This window comes from Brachyhypopomus gauderio, chromosome 12 (assembly GCF_052324685.1).
Source record: "Brachyhypopomus gauderio isolate BG-103 chromosome 12, BGAUD_0.2, whole genome shotgun sequence".
NCBI lineage: Eukaryota > Metazoa > Chordata > Actinopteri > Gymnotiformes > Hypopomidae > Brachyhypopomus > Brachyhypopomus gauderio.
The window spans coordinates 15,201,455-15,220,509 of NC_135222.1; the positions used below are offsets into that span (position 1 = coordinate 15,201,455).

General features: G+C 42.3%; 2 protein-coding genes across 4 annotated transcripts in view; one reads left to right on the plus strand and one right to left on the minus strand.

Annotated features, from left to right (window-relative positions):
- Positions 1 to 15,593, minus strand: part of LOC143527884 (NACHT, LRR and PYD domains-containing protein 3-like) — a 35,991-nt gene extending 20,398 nt beyond the window's left edge. For 2 of the 3 annotated variants that reach the window (XM_077023238.1, XM_077023240.1), the window contains exons 1-7: positions 15,288 to 15,593; positions 7,932 to 8,012; positions 7,632 to 7,715; positions 7,368 to 7,469; positions 6,921 to 7,004; positions 6,657 to 6,758; positions 6,142 to 6,267 (exon numbers count right to left, since the gene is read on the minus strand). In XM_077023238.1, the coding sequence (XP_076879353.1) occupies positions 6,142 to 6,267; positions 6,657 to 6,758; positions 6,921 to 7,004; positions 7,368 to 7,469; positions 7,632 to 7,715; positions 7,932 to 7,981 (548 nt within the window). In that variant the 5' untranslated portion in view covers positions 7,982 to 8,012; positions 15,288 to 15,593. The remainder of the gene's footprint in view (positions 1 to 6,141; positions 6,268 to 6,656; positions 6,759 to 6,920; positions 7,005 to 7,367; positions 7,470 to 7,631; positions 7,716 to 7,931; positions 8,013 to 15,287) is intronic. The other variant, XM_077023239.1, reaches the window with a different exon arrangement.
- Positions 1 to 19,055, plus strand: part of LOC143527889 (globoside alpha-1,3-N-acetylgalactosaminyltransferase 1-like) — a 204,937-nt gene that overhangs the window by 69,838 nt on the left and 116,044 nt on the right. The gene's annotated exons all lie outside the window — the stretch shown is intronic.

A 19,055-nucleotide genomic window follows, 5' to 3' on the forward strand; every position in this document is an offset into this window, starting at 1 on the left:
AAGAAATGCAGGATTGGGAAAACTTGAGATAGGTCAGGAAGCGACGCAGGAGATAGATACTCGAATAAGTAAAGAGAAAGCATAACAGAGAGGTGGCGAGACACCTTCAAACGAGAAGCAACCACAGAGAAAGCAGAGACTGGCTGAGAACGTATGGTTACGCCACCTATAGTCTGGGACTGACTCTGGTGCCCCTAGCCACGGCTGGGGGAACAGCATCCGAGCCAGCCCTGACAGCTTGTAAAATGAAGCTCAAGAATTTTGGTAACAACAAAAAGCATTTTATTTTACCAAAGCACATAATTTTTGTTAATTAAATGTGAAAGACACTTTGTTTTCTGTATTTGTCATTCTGTCTTGCAAAGCAGACTGTAGTAGATCATGCAGATTTTATAGACTTAAGCAGAAATTTTTATAAATCAAATCGTTTTTTGAATCGAAAATCGTTGAAACTCAGTTTATTCACTGAGTTCTTCGTCGGTAACGCCTTATAAAACCCCGAATAGACATAGGCCTACTATCATTTTCGGATTATTTTTTTAATGAACGTTATCGTTTTCAGCACAATCCATTACTTACATCAATAACTTTATTATTATAATAACATTTCAAATATTACACATTGCAGATCAGCCCTAAATTCTCTCCAGGTTGTTATATATCGGTCTTCGTTTTTTGCTAGTGGAAGTTTTCTTTATAGTGTAGGAGATTAAAATGACTAGTGCATTAAAATGACTAGTGCCTGGTTTTGTGGTGTTTCCTGGGCTTAAGCCAGTTATGGACATCAAAGAGGAATTCCATAGCATCATTGGTTTGTCTTTAATTCACACGGACAATAAAGAAATTAAGCAAAGGAGAGGCAACTGTTTTCTCCCTGTTTCTTTCTTTCTCCCTCTGTTTTGTCTCCCCTGATTTTCATGGCTACCGCTAAGGAACGGGCTCTCGTCAAGCTCGGCTCGGAGCTGGACAAGTTGGGTCGGCAGATCCAGCGTCTTCTGGAGAAGCAAGCGGAGCTCACCCAGGAGAAGACCAGGCTCGAGGCCGCCCGCAACGCTGCCTACTCGGCCGTCTCCACTCCCTCCCCACGGCGGCTCAGCGCGACCGCCATCTTGACCCAGGCACCAGGCTGGGAGCACCAGTGAGGACGCGGAAGGCAGCCGGTATTGTGACCCCTACCTCAGCCGGACTTCTCCTCTGCTAACCCATTCGAGGTGCTCAGCTCCGGGTCCTCCACATCGCCCTCACCCCTTGCTTCCGACACCACCTTCACCGCCACCGGCACCGAAAAAGAATAAGGGTGGTATCCTTGTTATCGGCGACTCGATAACAGGACACTTAAAGATTAACCTGCCAGGCGCAAAAAGAACCCCCACTGTGTCCTGTTTTCCAGGTGCTCGTGTCCTGGATGTGGCCAGGCGGCTTCCCTCGGTGCTGAAGCAGAGAGACGACTTTGGCACCGTCGTCCTTCACGTGGGGGCTGTCGACACCTTCGCCCGGTGCAGCGAGATCCTCAAGGAGCACTACCACTCGCTTCTGGACACCGCACGGAAGAAGACGTCGGCCAGACTCGTCGTCTCCGGGCCGCTTCCAACGTTCCGGCGAGGTTGCGAGTCATACAGTCATCTTTTCTGTCTCCACAGTTGGCTCCGGGACACCTGTGGCAGCGTCGGCGTGGACTACGTTGACAATTGGGAGACTTTCCGAGAACGTCCATCACTCTACCGCCGAGATGGACTTCACCCCAGTCGCCTAGGCTCGGCAGTCCTCTCCAGGAACATCGAGGACGTGCTACGCCGGGCCTGACCAGCCACAACAAACCACGCAAATCAGCTAAGTAGAACTTACTTCCCTAACTACCAAATCATTGAGACTGTGTCTGTTAGCCGTGGCAGGTATAGGAATAACAGGGCAATATGTTTTAAAAATTTAATTAAAATTAAATTAAATAATCAACATGAAGTGAGCAGCAATATTAAGCTAAAGCTAGGACTTCTAAACATTAGATCGTTTGCATCAAAAGTTGTGATAGTGAACGAAATAATCTCAGATAACAGACTAAATGCACTCTGTTTAACAGAGACATGGGCTAGAGTAGACGAATATGTAAGTTTTAATGAAGCAGCTCCTCCTGGATACAGTTATGTACATCAGCCCCGTATCACAGGGCGTGGAGGTGGAGTAGCCACAATATATGACACAGATATAGGTTTTACTGTAAAACCAACAACCTCTATTAACTCATTCGAGACTTTGATAGGTGAAATAGGCAATAAAACAAAGCTTAAATTAGTGACCATCTATCGACCACCGGGTCCCTACTCAGAATTTCTTCAGGAATTTGCTGAGTTTCTTTCGGAACTAGTCTTAACCATCAAGAGATTCCCATCCCATTCCCAACCATCGCGTTCGATTCCATCCCATTTATCTCTAAAATTCTAGAAAAAGCAGTTTACAATCACTTAAACCACTATCTCCAATCAAATAGTATCAATGAAAAGGTCCAATCAGGATTTAGACCAAACCACAGCACTGAAACAGCTTTACTCAGGGTAGTGAATCATTTACTAATATCGGCCGATAATGGGCTCGTCTCGTTCCTTATACTGTTAGATCTTAGTGCAGCTTTTGATACTGTAGACCACAACATTTTGCTGGATAGACTAGAAAACATGGTAGGTATTAAAGGAGTTGCACTCTCCTGGTTTGGATCATATTTGACCGACCGCTTCCAATGTGTATGTGTTAATATTAAATATGGTGTCCCGCAAGGGACAGTCCTAGGACCACTTCTATTCACACTGTACATGTTGCCCTTAAGCTGGGCGTACACTGTGCGATTTTTGGCCCATTTTCAGCCGATTTTTCACTCATGCGACTATTTTTGCGATCGGGCCGAGTTTCGGCTCAATCGCGTGTCGTGCATCGTATAGTTTACACAGGTAAACGAGGAGCGATTCACACCTCACGACCAACTCCCGATCAGAAATCGCAACGTCGCAAGAATATCAAACATGTTTGAAATTCAAATCGCTCCTCGTGAGATCGCATGAGAGCGTCGGGTTATATAGTGTGAGTATATGAATCGTGAGCTGTGAACTTTTAAACCCTGTGATTTAGTCGTACAGTTTGAGCTGGAGCTGAGTACACGATTTAAAATATCGTACAGTGTACGCCCAGCTTTAGGCGAGATTATGCATAAGCACGACATCAGTTTCCACTCCTACGCAGACGACACTCCCGATGATTTAGGCGTAAACAGCAAAATTGAGAAATGTGTAGAAGAGATAAAACATTGGATGGCATTTAACTTTCTAGCACTAAATCCCGATAAAACAGAACTAATAATAGTTGGGTCTATGGCTGCGAGAGACAAGATACGTAATGTACCATTGAATCTACATTCTTTTACTATAACCCCCAGTGCAGAGGTAAAGAACTTAGGCGTCACAATAGACCCAGATCTCTCGTTCAATACACACATTAATAATATAACTAGGGTTGCGTTCTTTTACTTGCACAACAATGCTAAAATGTATTAGTATTTAATATAGAAACATATTAAATACTAGTGATGCGGAAAAACTAATCCATGCATTCATATCCTCTCGTTTAGATTATTGCAACAGTCTCCTAGCTGGATGTTCTGGTAAATCGATAAACAAACTCCAGCTGGTTCAGAACGCAGCAGCACGAGTTTTAACAAAAACTAAAAAGTTTGATCACATTAGTCCCGTACTATCGTCACTACACTATCGTCACTACACTTTTATTAACATATAAAACACTGCACAACTTAGCTCCAGACTATCTTAGTGAACTTATTGAACAATATAACCCAGCACGTTCACTTCGCTCGCAGGACGCAGGGTTATTAATTGTTCCTAGGATCAAAAAGATCACAGCAGGTGGAAGAGCCTTTTCTTTTAAAGCTCCACAATTGTGGAATAATCTTCCTGCCTCTATTCGGGACTCAGACACGGTCTCAATGTTTAAATCTCGACTAAAAACCTATCTGTTTACTTTGGCCTTTGATTAATCTGTTACATATTCACCACATCATGTATCTTTTCTCCAAGGTTCACCTGTGGAGTATCACTGCAGTCGGAGCCTACAATACCAGCATAACTGCTCCGACACGGAATGAAAGCCTGGCGTTCATCAACAGACATTTACAGTGACAATATCAAAGCCAAGAACTTTAATTTTTACCTTTACTTAGTCTGATTGTGTGATTTGTGTGTGACTTGTGTATTTGTCTGTATTTTGTGTAATTTGTGTGTTAACGGGCCGCCCAATGGAGGATGGGTTCCCTTTTGAGTCTTGGTTCCCCCGAGGTTTCTTCCTTTTCCCCACCATCATAGGGAGTTTTTCCTCGCCACTGTCGCCTTTGGCTTGCTCATTAGGGTTCTGGACCCATAGTATTGTTAACCCTGTAAAGCGCTTTGTGACAACATGTGTTATGAAAAGCGTTAAGCACTTTGGTTCGGCTGATGCTGTTTTGTAAAGTGCTATATAAATAAAGTTGAGTTGAGTTGAGTTGAATTAAATAGACAGACCACATAAGCCCCGAGCATTGTTGGGAACGTTACTTTAAAAAAGTTATTAGTTATAGTTACTCACTACTTGTTAAAAAAAGTAACTGAGTTAGTAACTGAATTACTCTATAATAAAAGTAACTCGTTACCAGGGAAAGTAACTATTTGCATTAGTCCTACAGTTAAAAAAAAGTTATATGCCAATGAATAAGGATGTTTTGAAAAAGCAGTTTTCACAGTCAGTTGAAATGAGTAGATCAGAAAGGTGTTTAATTTTGATATTTATTGCACATCAACAGACCAGTGCAGGATAAAATCCTTTAAAATCCCAAATCTTTGTAAAAAAAAAAAAAAAAAAAGCAAAAGTAAACAGTTACACTATATAAAGTGCATTTACATATATCAAATTAAATTAAATTCTCTCAACCTAAGTCAACTGGTTTGTTCACAACAGAAATAAACTTAACAATAAAACCTCTATTCTTAATTAAATAAATCAAATACCCAGTTTGGTAGACATCCAGGAACTTCAAGTATTTTCTTAAATAATGTTTATATCGCCACCTTGAAAATGCAAATTTTTCTTCGACTCGCTATTTCTGCCTCTTCTGTGGCTGTGTTCGAAATAGACTACTACATACTGCATACTGGACTCAGTATATACTGGATACTGCATACTGGTCCTCGTAGTGGTATGCAGTACAGTTTCCAGTATGCGACAAAAGCAAAGCCCACTATGGGGTCACGTGAACGTAGCTTTGCATGATGGGATGCAGTACACCACGAAGATAGCTCTGTTCGCGTACTGGAATATTTTGCGGAAGTAGTAGGTCATCCGGGTATGTTTCGCATACTGGAAATTTTCATTTTGGTCACATACTGCATACGACATACTGATTTGGGGCTCGATCAGTATGCCAGTAGTATGTAGTAGGCTATTTCGAACACAGCCTCCGTTTGTGTTGTGTGTCACTAGAGTGTTTCGGCGCGCGTGTAAAAACACTGGCTCTGATTGGCTACCATAACGCTGCCTTAGCCAATCGCTTACTGACATGTTAAGTTAAACAGGTGTTACACCAAGAACTGTGACCTATCGAGATCTGTTACTCCTCACTAGCCTGGGCAGCGGTCCGTTCGCATTACTGTTAGTATATCAATATATAGTAACGCACCGCTTTTAATGACCAGTAACGTCAACGGCGTTATAACGACAGGAAAAGTAATTAATTATATTATCCCGTAACTGACAAAATGACGCCGTTACCTAACGCCGTTATTTTTAACTGTGTTATTCGCAACACTGGCCCCGAGTGATGACGAGATGAGCCACAGGTGAGACGAATGAACACGTTCAGAAACAACCACACCCACGAAGATCCACAGACGCAGACGACTAGACATAGACGACATAAACACATGCCCAAAGGAGAGGGGTCAGGGGCTGCACTGTGACATCTCCGTTATAACATTTTTTGTTCCTGAGCAATCAGAATGGTGCCCTGTTCATAATCCATAAATAACCAGTGTATTTGCTACAGTTTCATATCCTAGAATCCATTTTAATTTCTCTATCTTTCATTGTCTGAGTCTGTAATGTGTCACCCACCTTAGGTCAGAACGTGTGGATCCACTGCTGAATGTAAGAGGCTCCTTTTTGAAGATGTCACTCTGCATAGACACACAGCTGGGCACTGGAGATGCTGCTCTCTGGGTTTCAGTCCTGCTATATTTCCTAAAACAAGGCAAATAAAGGGTTTTCTTTCAAACCTTTATTATGTGATATATAAAATATGCAATGTAGGTATAATGCCGTTTTTAATGTTCTTCTAAAGAATTTATGGTCATATGGTCTAAGTCTCCCTGTGTGTGGCTCAGTCATCATCTTTGTGTCTGTTACAGTTTTTACCTTAGTATCCTTGACCCTCTGTTTGTATGTTTGTTTGTGTATGTGTGTGTGTGTTATCTTTTCCAAATGACTTATCTCATTAGCATCATATGTTGCATTTGTTTTGTATTTGAATCTGTTTGAAAACTTTTGAAAACTATTCATTTGTTTCATATCCTAGAATAAATTTTAATTTCTCCATCTTTCATTGTTTGAGTCTGTAATGTGTCATCCACCTTAGGTCAGAACTGCTGAATGTAAGAGGCTCCCTCATGGAGCCGTCACTCTGCATAGACACACAGCTGGTCACTGGAGATGCTGCTCTCTGGGTTTCAGTCCTGTTATATTACCAGAAACAGAGACAATAAAGGGTTTTCTTTCAAACATTTACTATGTGATATATAAAATATCACATGGGTTATAATACAGTTGTGATGCTTATATAATGCTTAATGTTATTCTAATGCATTTATGATTGTTAATTGTTTGCAGTGTTGTACCCTGACACAGAGACATTTAATCCATGGCTGATGTTGTCAGGATCTTCTTTATGAAGAGACATATCACTCTTCAAACACACAGTCCTGATAATATTAAACACAGTGAGAGTACTTAGATCATGTGTATATCATGTGCTTCATGTTTATAGGGCAGATTTCAGTTGTTCATATCTTTTAGTTGTCTCCCTGTGTGTGGCTCAGTCATCATCTTTGTGTCTGTTACAGTTTTTACCTTAGTATCCTTGACCCTCTGTTTGTATGTGTGTTTGTGTATGTGTGTGTGTGTTATCTTTTCCAAATGACTTATCTCATTAGCATCATATGTTGCATTTGTTTTGTATTTGAATCTGTTTGAAAACTTTTGAAAACTATTCATTTGTTTCATATCCTAGAATAAATTTTAATTTCTCCATCTTTCATTGTTTGAGTCTGTAATGTGTCATCCACCTTAGGTCAGAACTGCTGAATGTAAGAGGCTCCCTCATGGAGCCGTCACTCTGCATAGACACACAGCTGGGCACTGGAGATGCTGCTCTCTGGGTTTCAGTCCTGTTATATTACCAGAAACAGAGACAATAAAGGGTTTTCTTTCAAACATTTACTATGTGATATATAAAATATCACATGGGGTATAATACAGTTGTGATGCTTATATAATGCTTAATGTTATTCTAATGCATTTATGATTGTTAATTGTTTGCAGTGTTGTACCCTGACTCAGAGACATTTAATCCATGGCTGATGTTGTCAGGATCTTCTTTATGAAGAGACATATCACTCTTCAAACACACAGTCCTGATAATATTAAACACAGTGAGAGTACTTAGATCATGTGTATATCATGTGCTTCATGTTTATAGTGCAGATTTCAGTTGTTCGTATCTTTTAGTTGTTTATATCTTTTAGATTTTTATATCTTTCGGTTGCTTATATGTTGTAGACTAGTTTCCAGGTTGCAGTGATTTACTGTGATGTACGATGGACTCTATGATGAGATTAGTCAGAACTCACTTTGGGTCCGAGATTCCTCTTCTACTGCTGGAGTTATGACATTCCATCATGGATTTGGAGTAATCCTTAAAAGATAATGTCCTAACAAAAAAAAAAAATGCTGCTGGGAACCAGGTATTTGGTCCCCCTATTCCTGGGACATGTGAGCCCTGTCTGGTAAAGGTCCTGTCACTAACACCATGTAAACTCTACCCATAAAATATGTTATCCTCTATCACTAACGCTGGGTGAAAATCATCCAAATGCATGCCTCTTGAAGAAACCATACCATTAATGACATCAATTAGTGCCCTGAAGCTACCCAAAGTCCCATGCAACTCAGACAGTAGCAAGACAACACTCTTGCTCTCAACACTCAACACAAGACAATCACTTGACAAAAATTGTATGGGTGAAAATCACCTGGTGTTAAGCATTTTAGGGTTAATTAACCATCAGCATGTCAGGAGTGATACTGATTGTAGCCACCAGAGGTCCTCGTCCCTACAATATTAGTCATCTCTATAGTTACACTCATCTTGAGCACTTGGCTCTAATCGTCTCCTAATTATCTTCCCTATAAATATTCCTCTGATCCCTTCATTCATTGTGAAGTGCTGCTGGTACTTCCTGTTTCTGCAGTCCTGGATTCTTCTCCTGCTCCTCATTGTTCTGGTATCGTTCTCTCTCTTCTGGTACTGGGTTTGTGTTTAGAGTATTCACACTCTGGAATGTTCTGCTGCTTTACTTCTTCTGCCTGCTCTCCCACTTGTTTTTTTTCCTATACTGTTCATGTTCCTGTACTTTTCTTGTACTGTTCGTGTGTTGTTCCTGTACTATTCCTGTGCTGTTCCTCCCTGTCCATAACACATAACACACAAATAACTCTAACTTAACTCTCCTGCAGCCTCTGTGGTTCTAATTGTTTTACTGCTTTAAATTATGTCATGTTTTACTTCTTATGCTTAATACATTTTCATTATATTTGTACATGTATTCAAATTTCCATTTAATTGAATACATATCAAATTGAATGTATCTGCAGTTTTAATTGTCTTGTGCCTTATAGATTTTCAAGCCTCAGATTTTTTAAACATAATTCTTAACCATCACAGTGAGCTGGCTCAATGATCAGGGGAGACACCCACACCCACACACACATAGGCGTGCAGACATAGACATCAGTTGGTGCTAAAGCACCACCAACTCTGTCCTTTATCAAAGAAAGTGCCCTTTTGAAACTTCGGGTTTTATTATTATTATTATTATTAACATTTTACTGAGGTTGGTTTGAAATTATCTTTTGAAAACCTGAGCAATTAAAAACAATGCCCTGAAATGAGATTTTATGAAAATCTCCCCCACCTCACACACACCCGACCTCTCTCTTCCTTTGTCACACCAGATGCGCTGCAGCAGTTCAGTTCAGCGAGTGGAAGGAAACGTCTTCAGCACAGCACGCACTGTCACAGATAGGCTTCTTCTCCTGTGCCCCACCAGCCAGGTCACATACACATCAAGTAAAATTGTACCGTTTGCCCTCTAAGCCCAACGTGAAACCATTTTGTTGTGCAGTAAAATGTCTCATACAGCACCAAACTACTAAGCATTTTTAGCTGACTGGTCACCTGATAAACTAGTCGCTCTAGCCCAAATCAATGATAGATAACGTGAGGACGACCACATACAAATAATTAAGGTAGAGTTTGCAAATCTGTGTGTTAAGCTCAGGCCCGTTGACAGTCTTGCTAGGGCCCGGGACAAGAAAGTTTAATGTGCCCCCCCCCTCCCCCCGGCGCACGTCATTTGAATTTCGTCATTTGACAATCATTCTGTTAGCTCATATAGTATATAATATAGCCACACATCAAAGCTGTTTCTGACAGCTGACTGGTTATATACTTGACGCGCATATACTCGAAATAATTCGCTTTTTATCACATTATTTAATGGTTGTTTATTTTCAAAATGCCCAATCTTAACGTCTTCACGAGAACTGTTCAGTCAGACAGCTATTTGTTGTGAAACGAAGTAGTTACTTTCAAGCATTTTCAAGTACTTTAGCCTAAATTCCAGCACTTTTCAAACCTGGAACACAATGCAACATTAAAATTCGTCAGGTAAATGTTTTCCTTTCTTTTCTGCGCTCCAGATTTCTGTATTTACTTTAACTATCCACCACTGTATTTCCCGCTGTTGTGGGGGTACCAGCCGGTTACGGTCGGTGCTGGATCAAACCATTTTCCAGTGGGATGCCGGGGTGTAAGCACTTAATGGAAAATATGCAGATAGGTTAAAAAACATATATATTTTAGCCATTGAGTTTATTTTGAGTACAGAATTTTATATTAATGAAAGATTTCAAGATTATTTAAAAATTATAGACTTTAAATAAAAAATAAATTGCTGGGCTCTTTGATGGGCCCCCCTGGCCCTGGGGCCCGGGGACAACAGACCCGGTTGTTCCCCCCTGTCGACGGGGCTGGTTAAGCTGAACGTTTTCCGTTGTATAGGTTTTGTTAGGCAACATAAATTAACACATTCATTTGTGAAAGAAGAAACGGGAAGTTTCCTATTACCTGTGAAATATGCCCATCTGCATTCATTTAATGACAACACTCAACAGCCTATAACTCCTTCTCGTACTTTTTGGTCTTTTTACTGTCTTAATTGTAGGCCTATATTGATTTACTAATTGCTAAATATATGCAACAAGAGCTGCAGACAGTGGAGGGTAAACAGAAGTTAACTGAAGGACTTAACAATGTATATAGTTAATATTGGAAATGGATTTTATCAGTTGGTGGTGTGACTTCTTTCCATTGAAAACTCATTCAACATATGCGTGTAATTTTTTTTAAATAATGAAGTGTTCAACGTGCGCTAAAAAGTGCCCTTTCCCCCCCTGAGCACTTGCCCCCCAAAATGTCTGTGCACGCCACAGCGAGCACACACACACACACACACACAGTGCTGTTGTACTATCACACTGCTGTCTCTCTGTGCTTTGCACTTGTATTATTTGTTTGATGCTTGTTTGTTTAATGTCAGAGACTTGTCAGAGTGTTCTGTGAGAAGATCTGCTGTCACCCTCACACACTGCTTCTCCTTTACGAATGACTCCACCGTTACATTAACCTTTAACACATACAGTGACACTAGCAATATAATGGTAGATCAGTGCCATTTTCCAGTAAAAATGTAAGACTCATACATTTAAGGTTGTAGTGCTAGATTTAATTTTTCCTTACTCATGAAATACATGAGAAGCAGCCAATACTCAGGAAGCCAATTGAATGTTTTGCTTTTAGAGGGTGGGGCAGTTTGTTCAGTACCCTGGAATTAGAAAACATTCAGTGTTTATACACTGGCTTTTCAAGCTGAACCTGTTAAGCTTAAAAAGTTATAAAGTGAAACTACTGATCCAAGCACAAGACGACATGTTGCACTGATAGCACACACATTTAACTGTCTATAATATTTGCAATGACAGCCGCACTGTAACAAAAGCAGAAACACAATTTAGTGCAGTATTCAAATGCACACATCTTCTCTTCATACTTATTGAGTTATTGGGGTGTTTTGTATAAACAATTTGCTTATTTATTTCCAGTTAGATAAGCAATTTCTTTGTTTTTTTTTTGTCACTTTACTCATTATTAACTGAACGGTGACTTGCCAGGATTCTTAGTTGCCAATTTAGTCAGTGTTTTCAAGTGATCCTGATGTCACGTTGTGGGGGGGGCCCCTGCCGGTCGCCCCCGTTTACAGCGGCAGATGTCCTGTTTTTGGTCACGTGATGTTCGTCCCTCAGGTGGGCGGGACCCGTGATCCGTCTCACCCGAGGGTCGTTTATTCGTCTATATATGTCTTGTCTTTGTACCAGTTGACTGCTGGTTATTATTTCCTTCATTCGGAACAATGCACGGGTTTTTGGTTTGCACACTTTCTATTAAACCATCCTATTTCCCTGAGACTTGGCGTGATCGCTTCCTTTTTAAGTTGCTCACACTGCCCGTGACAGAATAACCAGCCACCTTTCGGAAGCCGCCAGTCTCCTTTACTTTCTCCTTCGTTCGTGGTCATATCTCGTGGTAAGTGTTTGTCTACGTGCTGTGTGTTTGTCGTGTATTGTCTGAGAGTGTGTTGAATCTGTCCCCACTCGTCCCGCCGTGTTTAAATGTTGTTTGTGTTAAAACCCGTAAGTCACACGGCGGTGACTAGAGCTGGGGACCAGTAGACTCCGCTCTCGCCCAGCGAAACTACCGGTGCCTCACATTGCGCACGTCCGTTGTTCGTTATCGTCTGTATGTACGTGTGTGTGTGTATGTACGTTGTGTTGTGTTTTAATAACGACGCGGACGTGAGCGAGTGTGTGAGTGTGCCGTGGTGTGTGTGTTTCGCTGGTGGTGTTTGTGTGTGTATGTAGACGGGTCCACCGATGCGTGCTGCGCGCTAGAATGTGTGAGACGCGAATCTCTCTGCTCTTTTCGCCTCGCTCACCCGAGATCCCGCGGTGACGGGGGTGAGCGACTGCGAGCCAGAGGGACGCGTCGCTGTGGGCGTGGCGCGCAAGCCGCTCGCGCATAGCTCTCTCTTTCCAAAGATCTACGGATCCCGTGGTGAAAACGGTGAGAGAGAGAGCTGGAGTGGGCGCGTTGCGCTCCGCAGAGCGCGCGCATCGGTGGGTCCTGTCCGTTTGTTTGTGTTCTGTCTTTGCGTGTTCGTTTTGTCCTAGAGTGTAGCATGCTTTGTTTTATGTAATTCCTCTCTTGCACCCGTCTTCACTGTGTGTGGGGAGGGGCCCATTTGAGGTCATCTTAGGTGCGTGTGTGTTATATGTTGTGTCTGTGTTTTTTGTTTTGTTGTTCCCCGGAGGGCCCCCCCCTAAATAGGTTTTTGGGGGGGAGCTATGGGGTTCCTGAGCCACGACATGTGGCTCAGAAGGCACTGCTCCATCAGGAGACCTGACCGGTTGGGAGGGACCCCTGAGCAGGGAGGAGCCCCTGTACCCCTTTGTAGGCTGAGGATGTCTGGGGTGTATGGACAGGGTGTCTCCTCATGCCAAGAAGGGGTCCCTTCCCCCCTGTGTAAAAGGGGGGTCAGTGGTCAGAGCAGTGCGCGTTATGTGTTGTGTGTCGTCTGTGTACGTGTGTGTGTGATGTATTGCAGGTCGCTCCTGGTGGTGGACTGCGGCACTCCCGGACCTAGTGGGGTCTCCAGGAGGAGACCCTCTCCTTTGAGCTCGGGGTGACCAGCGTGTCCCTGATGCGGATTGCCAGGGCCCTGGTCTCTGGTGCTCCTGGGTTGGGTGGAGGAGTCCACCTTGAGATGAGGGGCCCCGGGAGGGATTCACTCCCCAGGAGTCTGGGGTGACCCCTAGCGAAAAGGGCAGGGGTCAGCTCCGAGCGAGGAGGTAGGTTCGGGAGGTGTCGGTAGAAGCCGTGGCCGGACCCCAGTGTGGCGGCCTGCACACATCCACACCTGTGACGTTTGTTGGGCCATGTGCTCCCAGTCCGCACTCAGCGGTGGGGCTTAAGCGGCCTAAGGCCGGTTAGGGCACGAGGGCCCTGTGACCGACCGGGGCGTGGTTATTGTCTTGTTGACGGCCCAGTCGGTCCAGGGTCCCGCCCAGGAGGCGAGCTAACGTGTTTGTCTGTTTTTTGTTTCAGCTCCAGGACTGCTGGTGGGGGGGTCTGTCACGTTGTGGGGGGGCCCCCTGCCGGTCGCCCCCGTTTACAGCGGCAGATGTCCTGTTTTTGGTCACGTGATGTTCGTCCCTCAGGTGGGCGGGACCCGTGATCCGTCTCACCTGAGAATCGTTTGTTCATCTATATATGTCTTGTCTTTGTACCAGTTGACTGCTGGTTATTATTTCCTTCATTCGGAACAATGCACGGGTTTTTGGTTTGCACACTTTCTATTAAACCATCCTATTTCCCTGAGACTTGGCGTGATCGCTTCCTTTTTAAGTTGCTCACACTGCCCGTCACACCTGAACTGTCACTGGAAGCTTTAAGTGTTTTTTCTCAAAACGTTCCTGTTTAGATCTGCTTTTAGTTAAGAAACTCTAACTCTGTTCTAATTATTTTAATAGTTTCCAGCTTATTATTATCTTATTTATTTTATTACATTATTTTATTTAGTTACATTTTATGTTATTTTAATATTTACTTTATTACATTAATATTTTATAATTTGTCACTTTAATACTGTCACGTTGAGGACCCCGGCCCCTCCCTTTTGGGCGTGTGTTGACGTAGTCTACGTGCATCGTCTCCGTCTATGGATATCCGTGGTTATGGCATGTCGTGTGAATAATCAGTATCACCTGTGACTCGTCTCGTAATCACGTGGGGCTAATGTGGTTTGTCTATTTAATGTGCGCTCGCGCAGTGTCCTGTGCTCGTCGTTGTCTAATGTTTACACGTTCTGTATTGCAGTCTATGTTATTCGTGCGCTATATTGCGCAATACTTGTTAAAAGTAAAAGTGACGTGGATGAAAAGAAGGATCTGTGTCTCATCCTTCCCTGCTCCGCCGCGCGTCACAACTACATTATTTTATGATGTTTGTTTCCTTTTTATCTTTAATTTCTTTTAACATTTTCTTTTTGACTTATCTTTTCTTCCTTTTAATGTTTCTTTTTTATTTATTCTGTAAAGCACTTTGAGTTGCATGTATGTATGAAAGGTGCTATACAAATAAAGATTATTTTTATTTGTCACGGTGAGGCCGCCCCCTACCGGTCGCCTCCGTCCACAGCGGCTGTTGTTGTTGTTTTGTGACGTCGTGTGCGTCCCTCAGGTAGGCGGAGCCCGTGATCCGTCTCACCTGAGGGTCGTTTGTTTGCCTATGTTTGCCATATGTCTTGTCTTTGTACCAGTTGACCGCTGGTCATTATATCCTTAATTTGGATCTATTCACGGGTTTTTGGTTTGCGCACTTCTTCATTAAACCATCCCTTTTCCCTGAGACTTGGCGTGATCACTTCCTTTTAGTTCACACACCCTGCCCGTCACATTATTATTATTTTGATGCAGCATCAATGTTTTAATTTCTATAACAAACATGTAGGTGCTGTTATATCTGGTGTTTCCCTTTGTAAACTGATCCACAGTCAGTTTTGTATAAATATTAAAAAAGAAAATCACTCATATATTCCATTTAAATACAAACAGCACAAAACCCAAATATAAACCATTTCATTCAGATTCACAACAATCTTTATAGACCACTGTAGACATTTCAGGAAATGATAAAATGACTTGATCACATGTCTCTCCTGTTTCAGTCTGAAACCCTGTTTTATATTTCTGACCATAATTACTAGCAGAGAGATATACGGGATTCTATAGAATGATGAAAGGACAGTTACCTTCACTGGGTTCAGTCTACAAGTCTTTTGTAAGAAAGTCCAGGTTCATCTTGACCAGGATGTCCAGGGTTTACAGACTTACTGCCTTCTATTTCAACATTAGTCGATTCTCATAGTAGATGACTTGGTTACTACATATAATCCTGCACACAGGCTCTCTTCTTCTTCACTTGAGTCCACAGTTACACACACACACTCTTCTTCGTCACTGGGATCCACCTGTACACACACTCTTCTTCTTCACTGCAGTGCACCTGTACACACTCTGTGCTTCCTCACTGGAGTCTGAACCAGTCTAACTGCTTTTTAGACAAACTCCTTTAAGGCAAACGTCCAACCGAAAACTTGAACTGAAGTTAAAATAATCAGTCTTGTTATACACCTTCCACACTTCTTATTGTTAAAGAATGGCACCTTGATATGCTGGAATGTGTTTTTGTTTTGTTTTGTATTGAACTTTTACATAGTTTATCCTCATGTACAGTACCAGTCAAAGATTGGGACACACCTGACAATGTATGTTTTTAATAATAAAGTAATAAAGGCATTTTCAATAATGGCATTTAATACCCTTAATATAGAGGACACTAATATAGTTGTCACTGGACCCCTCAATATAGAGAACAATAATTCACCACTGTACTGTTACCATTGGACCTCTCATTATACGGCACAATATTTCACTGTAATGTGCAATAAAGGACTGTTGAACTTCACTTGATTTCTGTAACATGAATACACTTCTGCAAGTCACACCTACCATAACATTACATAAAGATTCAAGACCGCTCATGTAAAGAGACCAGTCCTCTCATGTAAAGAAACATGGACTCTCATGTAAAGAGACCAGTCCTTTCATGGTAAGACCCTGGAACGTCAGCTTCTACACCAGCTCATACCCAAGGTACAACATGCAATGGACCCCCTGCAGTTTGCCTACAGAGAAAAAGTGGGGGTGGAAGATGCCATGCTGTACTTTCTCCACCGGACCCACTCCCACCTGGACAGGGGGGGTAGTGCAGTGAGAGTCATGTTTTTTTTTTACTTTTCCAGCACCTTCAACACCATTCAGCCCCTCCAACTAAGAGACAAGCTGGTGAGGATGAAGGTGGATCTACACCTAGTCTCCCGGATCACTGACTACCTCACTGGTAGACCTCAGTACATCAGGCTGAAGGACTGTACATCAGAGACTGTGGTCAACAGCACAGGAGCTCCCCAGGGGAATGTACTCTCTCCATTCCTCTTCACACCTCTACACCTCAGACTTCCAGTACAATTCTGAGACGTGCCACATACAGAAGTTTCCGGACGATACTGCCGTTGTGGCCTGTGTACGAGGAGGGCAGGAGGAGGAGTACAGACACCTTGTGGGTGACTTTGTTGGCATGGTGCAAGAGGAACAACCTGCTGCTAAACACCTCCAAGACCAAGGAGATGGTGGGTGGACCAGACCACCCACACAGCCTGTCTCTATTGAGGGGGTTGATGTGGAGATGATTAAGACCTAGAGGTATCTCGGACTACACCTGGATGATAGGTTGGACTGGTCAACCAACACAGACATCCTGTACAGAAAGGGGCAGAGCCAGCTCTACTTTCCGAGGAGGCTGGGGTCCTTCAACATCTGTAGGAAGCTCCTGCAGATGTTCTATCAGACTGTGGTGTCCAGCTGTCTCTTCTATGCTGTGGTGTGCTGGTGAGGTAGTATGAAAAAGAGGGATGAGATGCGACTGGACAAGCTGGTCAGGCGTGCAGGTTCTGTAGTTGGTGTGCAGCTGGACTCTATGGTTATGGTGGCAGAGAGGAGAACACTGCACAAACTGCTCTCCATCATGGAAGATGATGGTCACCCACTGCACACCATCATTATGGACCAAAGGAGCAAGTTCAGTGGCAGGTTCCTGCACTATAACCTTACAGTACATCTGCCCTTCTGGACACTGGTAATTTTACTGTATGTCCCAAACATTTTTTACTGTATGTCCCATACTTTCACACTCCTGGACACTTTGACACTTTACAGTACATCCAGTACATTTGCACTACTGGACATTTCACATACTAGTTTTCAATTTTACCAAATTTCCCTTTTACTGCACTACCTCTTATCTCTGGTCGGGATATAAGTGTCCAGGTACAGCCCCTGACCCCTCCCCTTTGGGCATGTGTTTGTCGTCTACGTCTAGATGCCTGCGTCTGTGGATTTTCGTGGGTGTGGTTGTGTCCGAGCGTGTTCATCAGTCTCACCTGTGGCTTGTCTCGTCATCACTAGGGGCTTATGTGGTCTGTCTATTTAATGTGCGTTCGCGCAGTGTCCCGTGCTCGTCTTTGTTTGAGTCTCGCCTCACTTAATGTTTAAGTGTTCAACGTGCACTGTCTGCGCTATTTGTGTTGTTATTAAAGTGACGTTTGTGCGTAATCGCTGGACTCGTGCATCGTTCATCGCCCTGCACCCAGCGTTACAACAAGTGAATGAGTGCTTGAATATTTTCATTTCTGTGCAATTCTCAGTTTATGAGTCCCTGAGGTAAAACATGCATACTGTAAAACATATATCATTTATTTCATATATGCCATATAACATACATCATGCTATCTGCAATGTTCAATGTTCAATGAAATGATCACACACGACAGGAGGATTATTTGTTTTGTTGTTTTTTTTCAGTTAAACCAGTTTTTAGGCAAATGAAAACAAAACCTAACTGCCATTAAAGAACTTGAAGTAGAGCCAAATAATTATTCTTCTTTCTCTTTCTCTCTCACACACAAAAATAACAGCTCTCATACCCTTCACACACACCCTCTATACACACTTCATACACCTCATGTTTTGTAATTAAACTCCTATCATACTCTCTTATATTTCTTTTGTGCCTATTTATACATAGTGACCTCTGTCACTGGTTCTGTGACCTCTATCATTGAATGGTGGGTCTACTGATACAGCAGAGAGGTGCATCGTGAGAAATCCCAGAATGCCATGCACCTCTACATGTACTTTATCTTTGGTTCATTAGAAGTGTTAGATTAGTGCATTAGTGTGTTAGAACCTAATCACCATGGACACAAACAGCATTTACTACTGTCTAAATATTTCATTTTCATCATACAAATTACATTTTATACTTAGATGTTATACTCTTACTTCACTTGTAGAAGGCCACAAGTATAATTCACAATATTACATAATTGTAAATATTTGTCCTTTCATTTTATTTCTCAATTTGCAAGTCTTGGCATTGAGCTAATATCATTACTAATTTCTATTTCAGCAAAAAAGGTGAATATATCACCTCATATCAGTTCAATGCAGCACTCTGTCATGGTGAGCCGGTCCCTCTATTCATTCCACTGTGTTGATTCGTTTAAGCAGTGTTGCACGTTCTGAGTCGTTACTGTGCACCTACGGCACACCGAGTCTTTAAATTGTTTTGTGCTTCCTATGTTGTGCTTCCAGACATGGGCATTACAGACACTTCCACCCTTGTCTACTCCTCCTTCTTTTCCTCATGCGTTACACACTCATTCATTAAATGCATGTATGTAAAATATGTGCAGCACATGTGTGTGCAAACACTCAAAGCCACATATGCCCTGAAGGGTAAGTAAAGGTATATTAAGACCTTTATTATTATTATTAATAATAATAATAATAATAATAATAATAATTGTCAGCTATCAAAATTCACTTGGAATTATATTTTTTAGCTGGTAATAGCACAGTGCTCACTCTCAAAAAATGTTTATCCATTCTTCAACTCC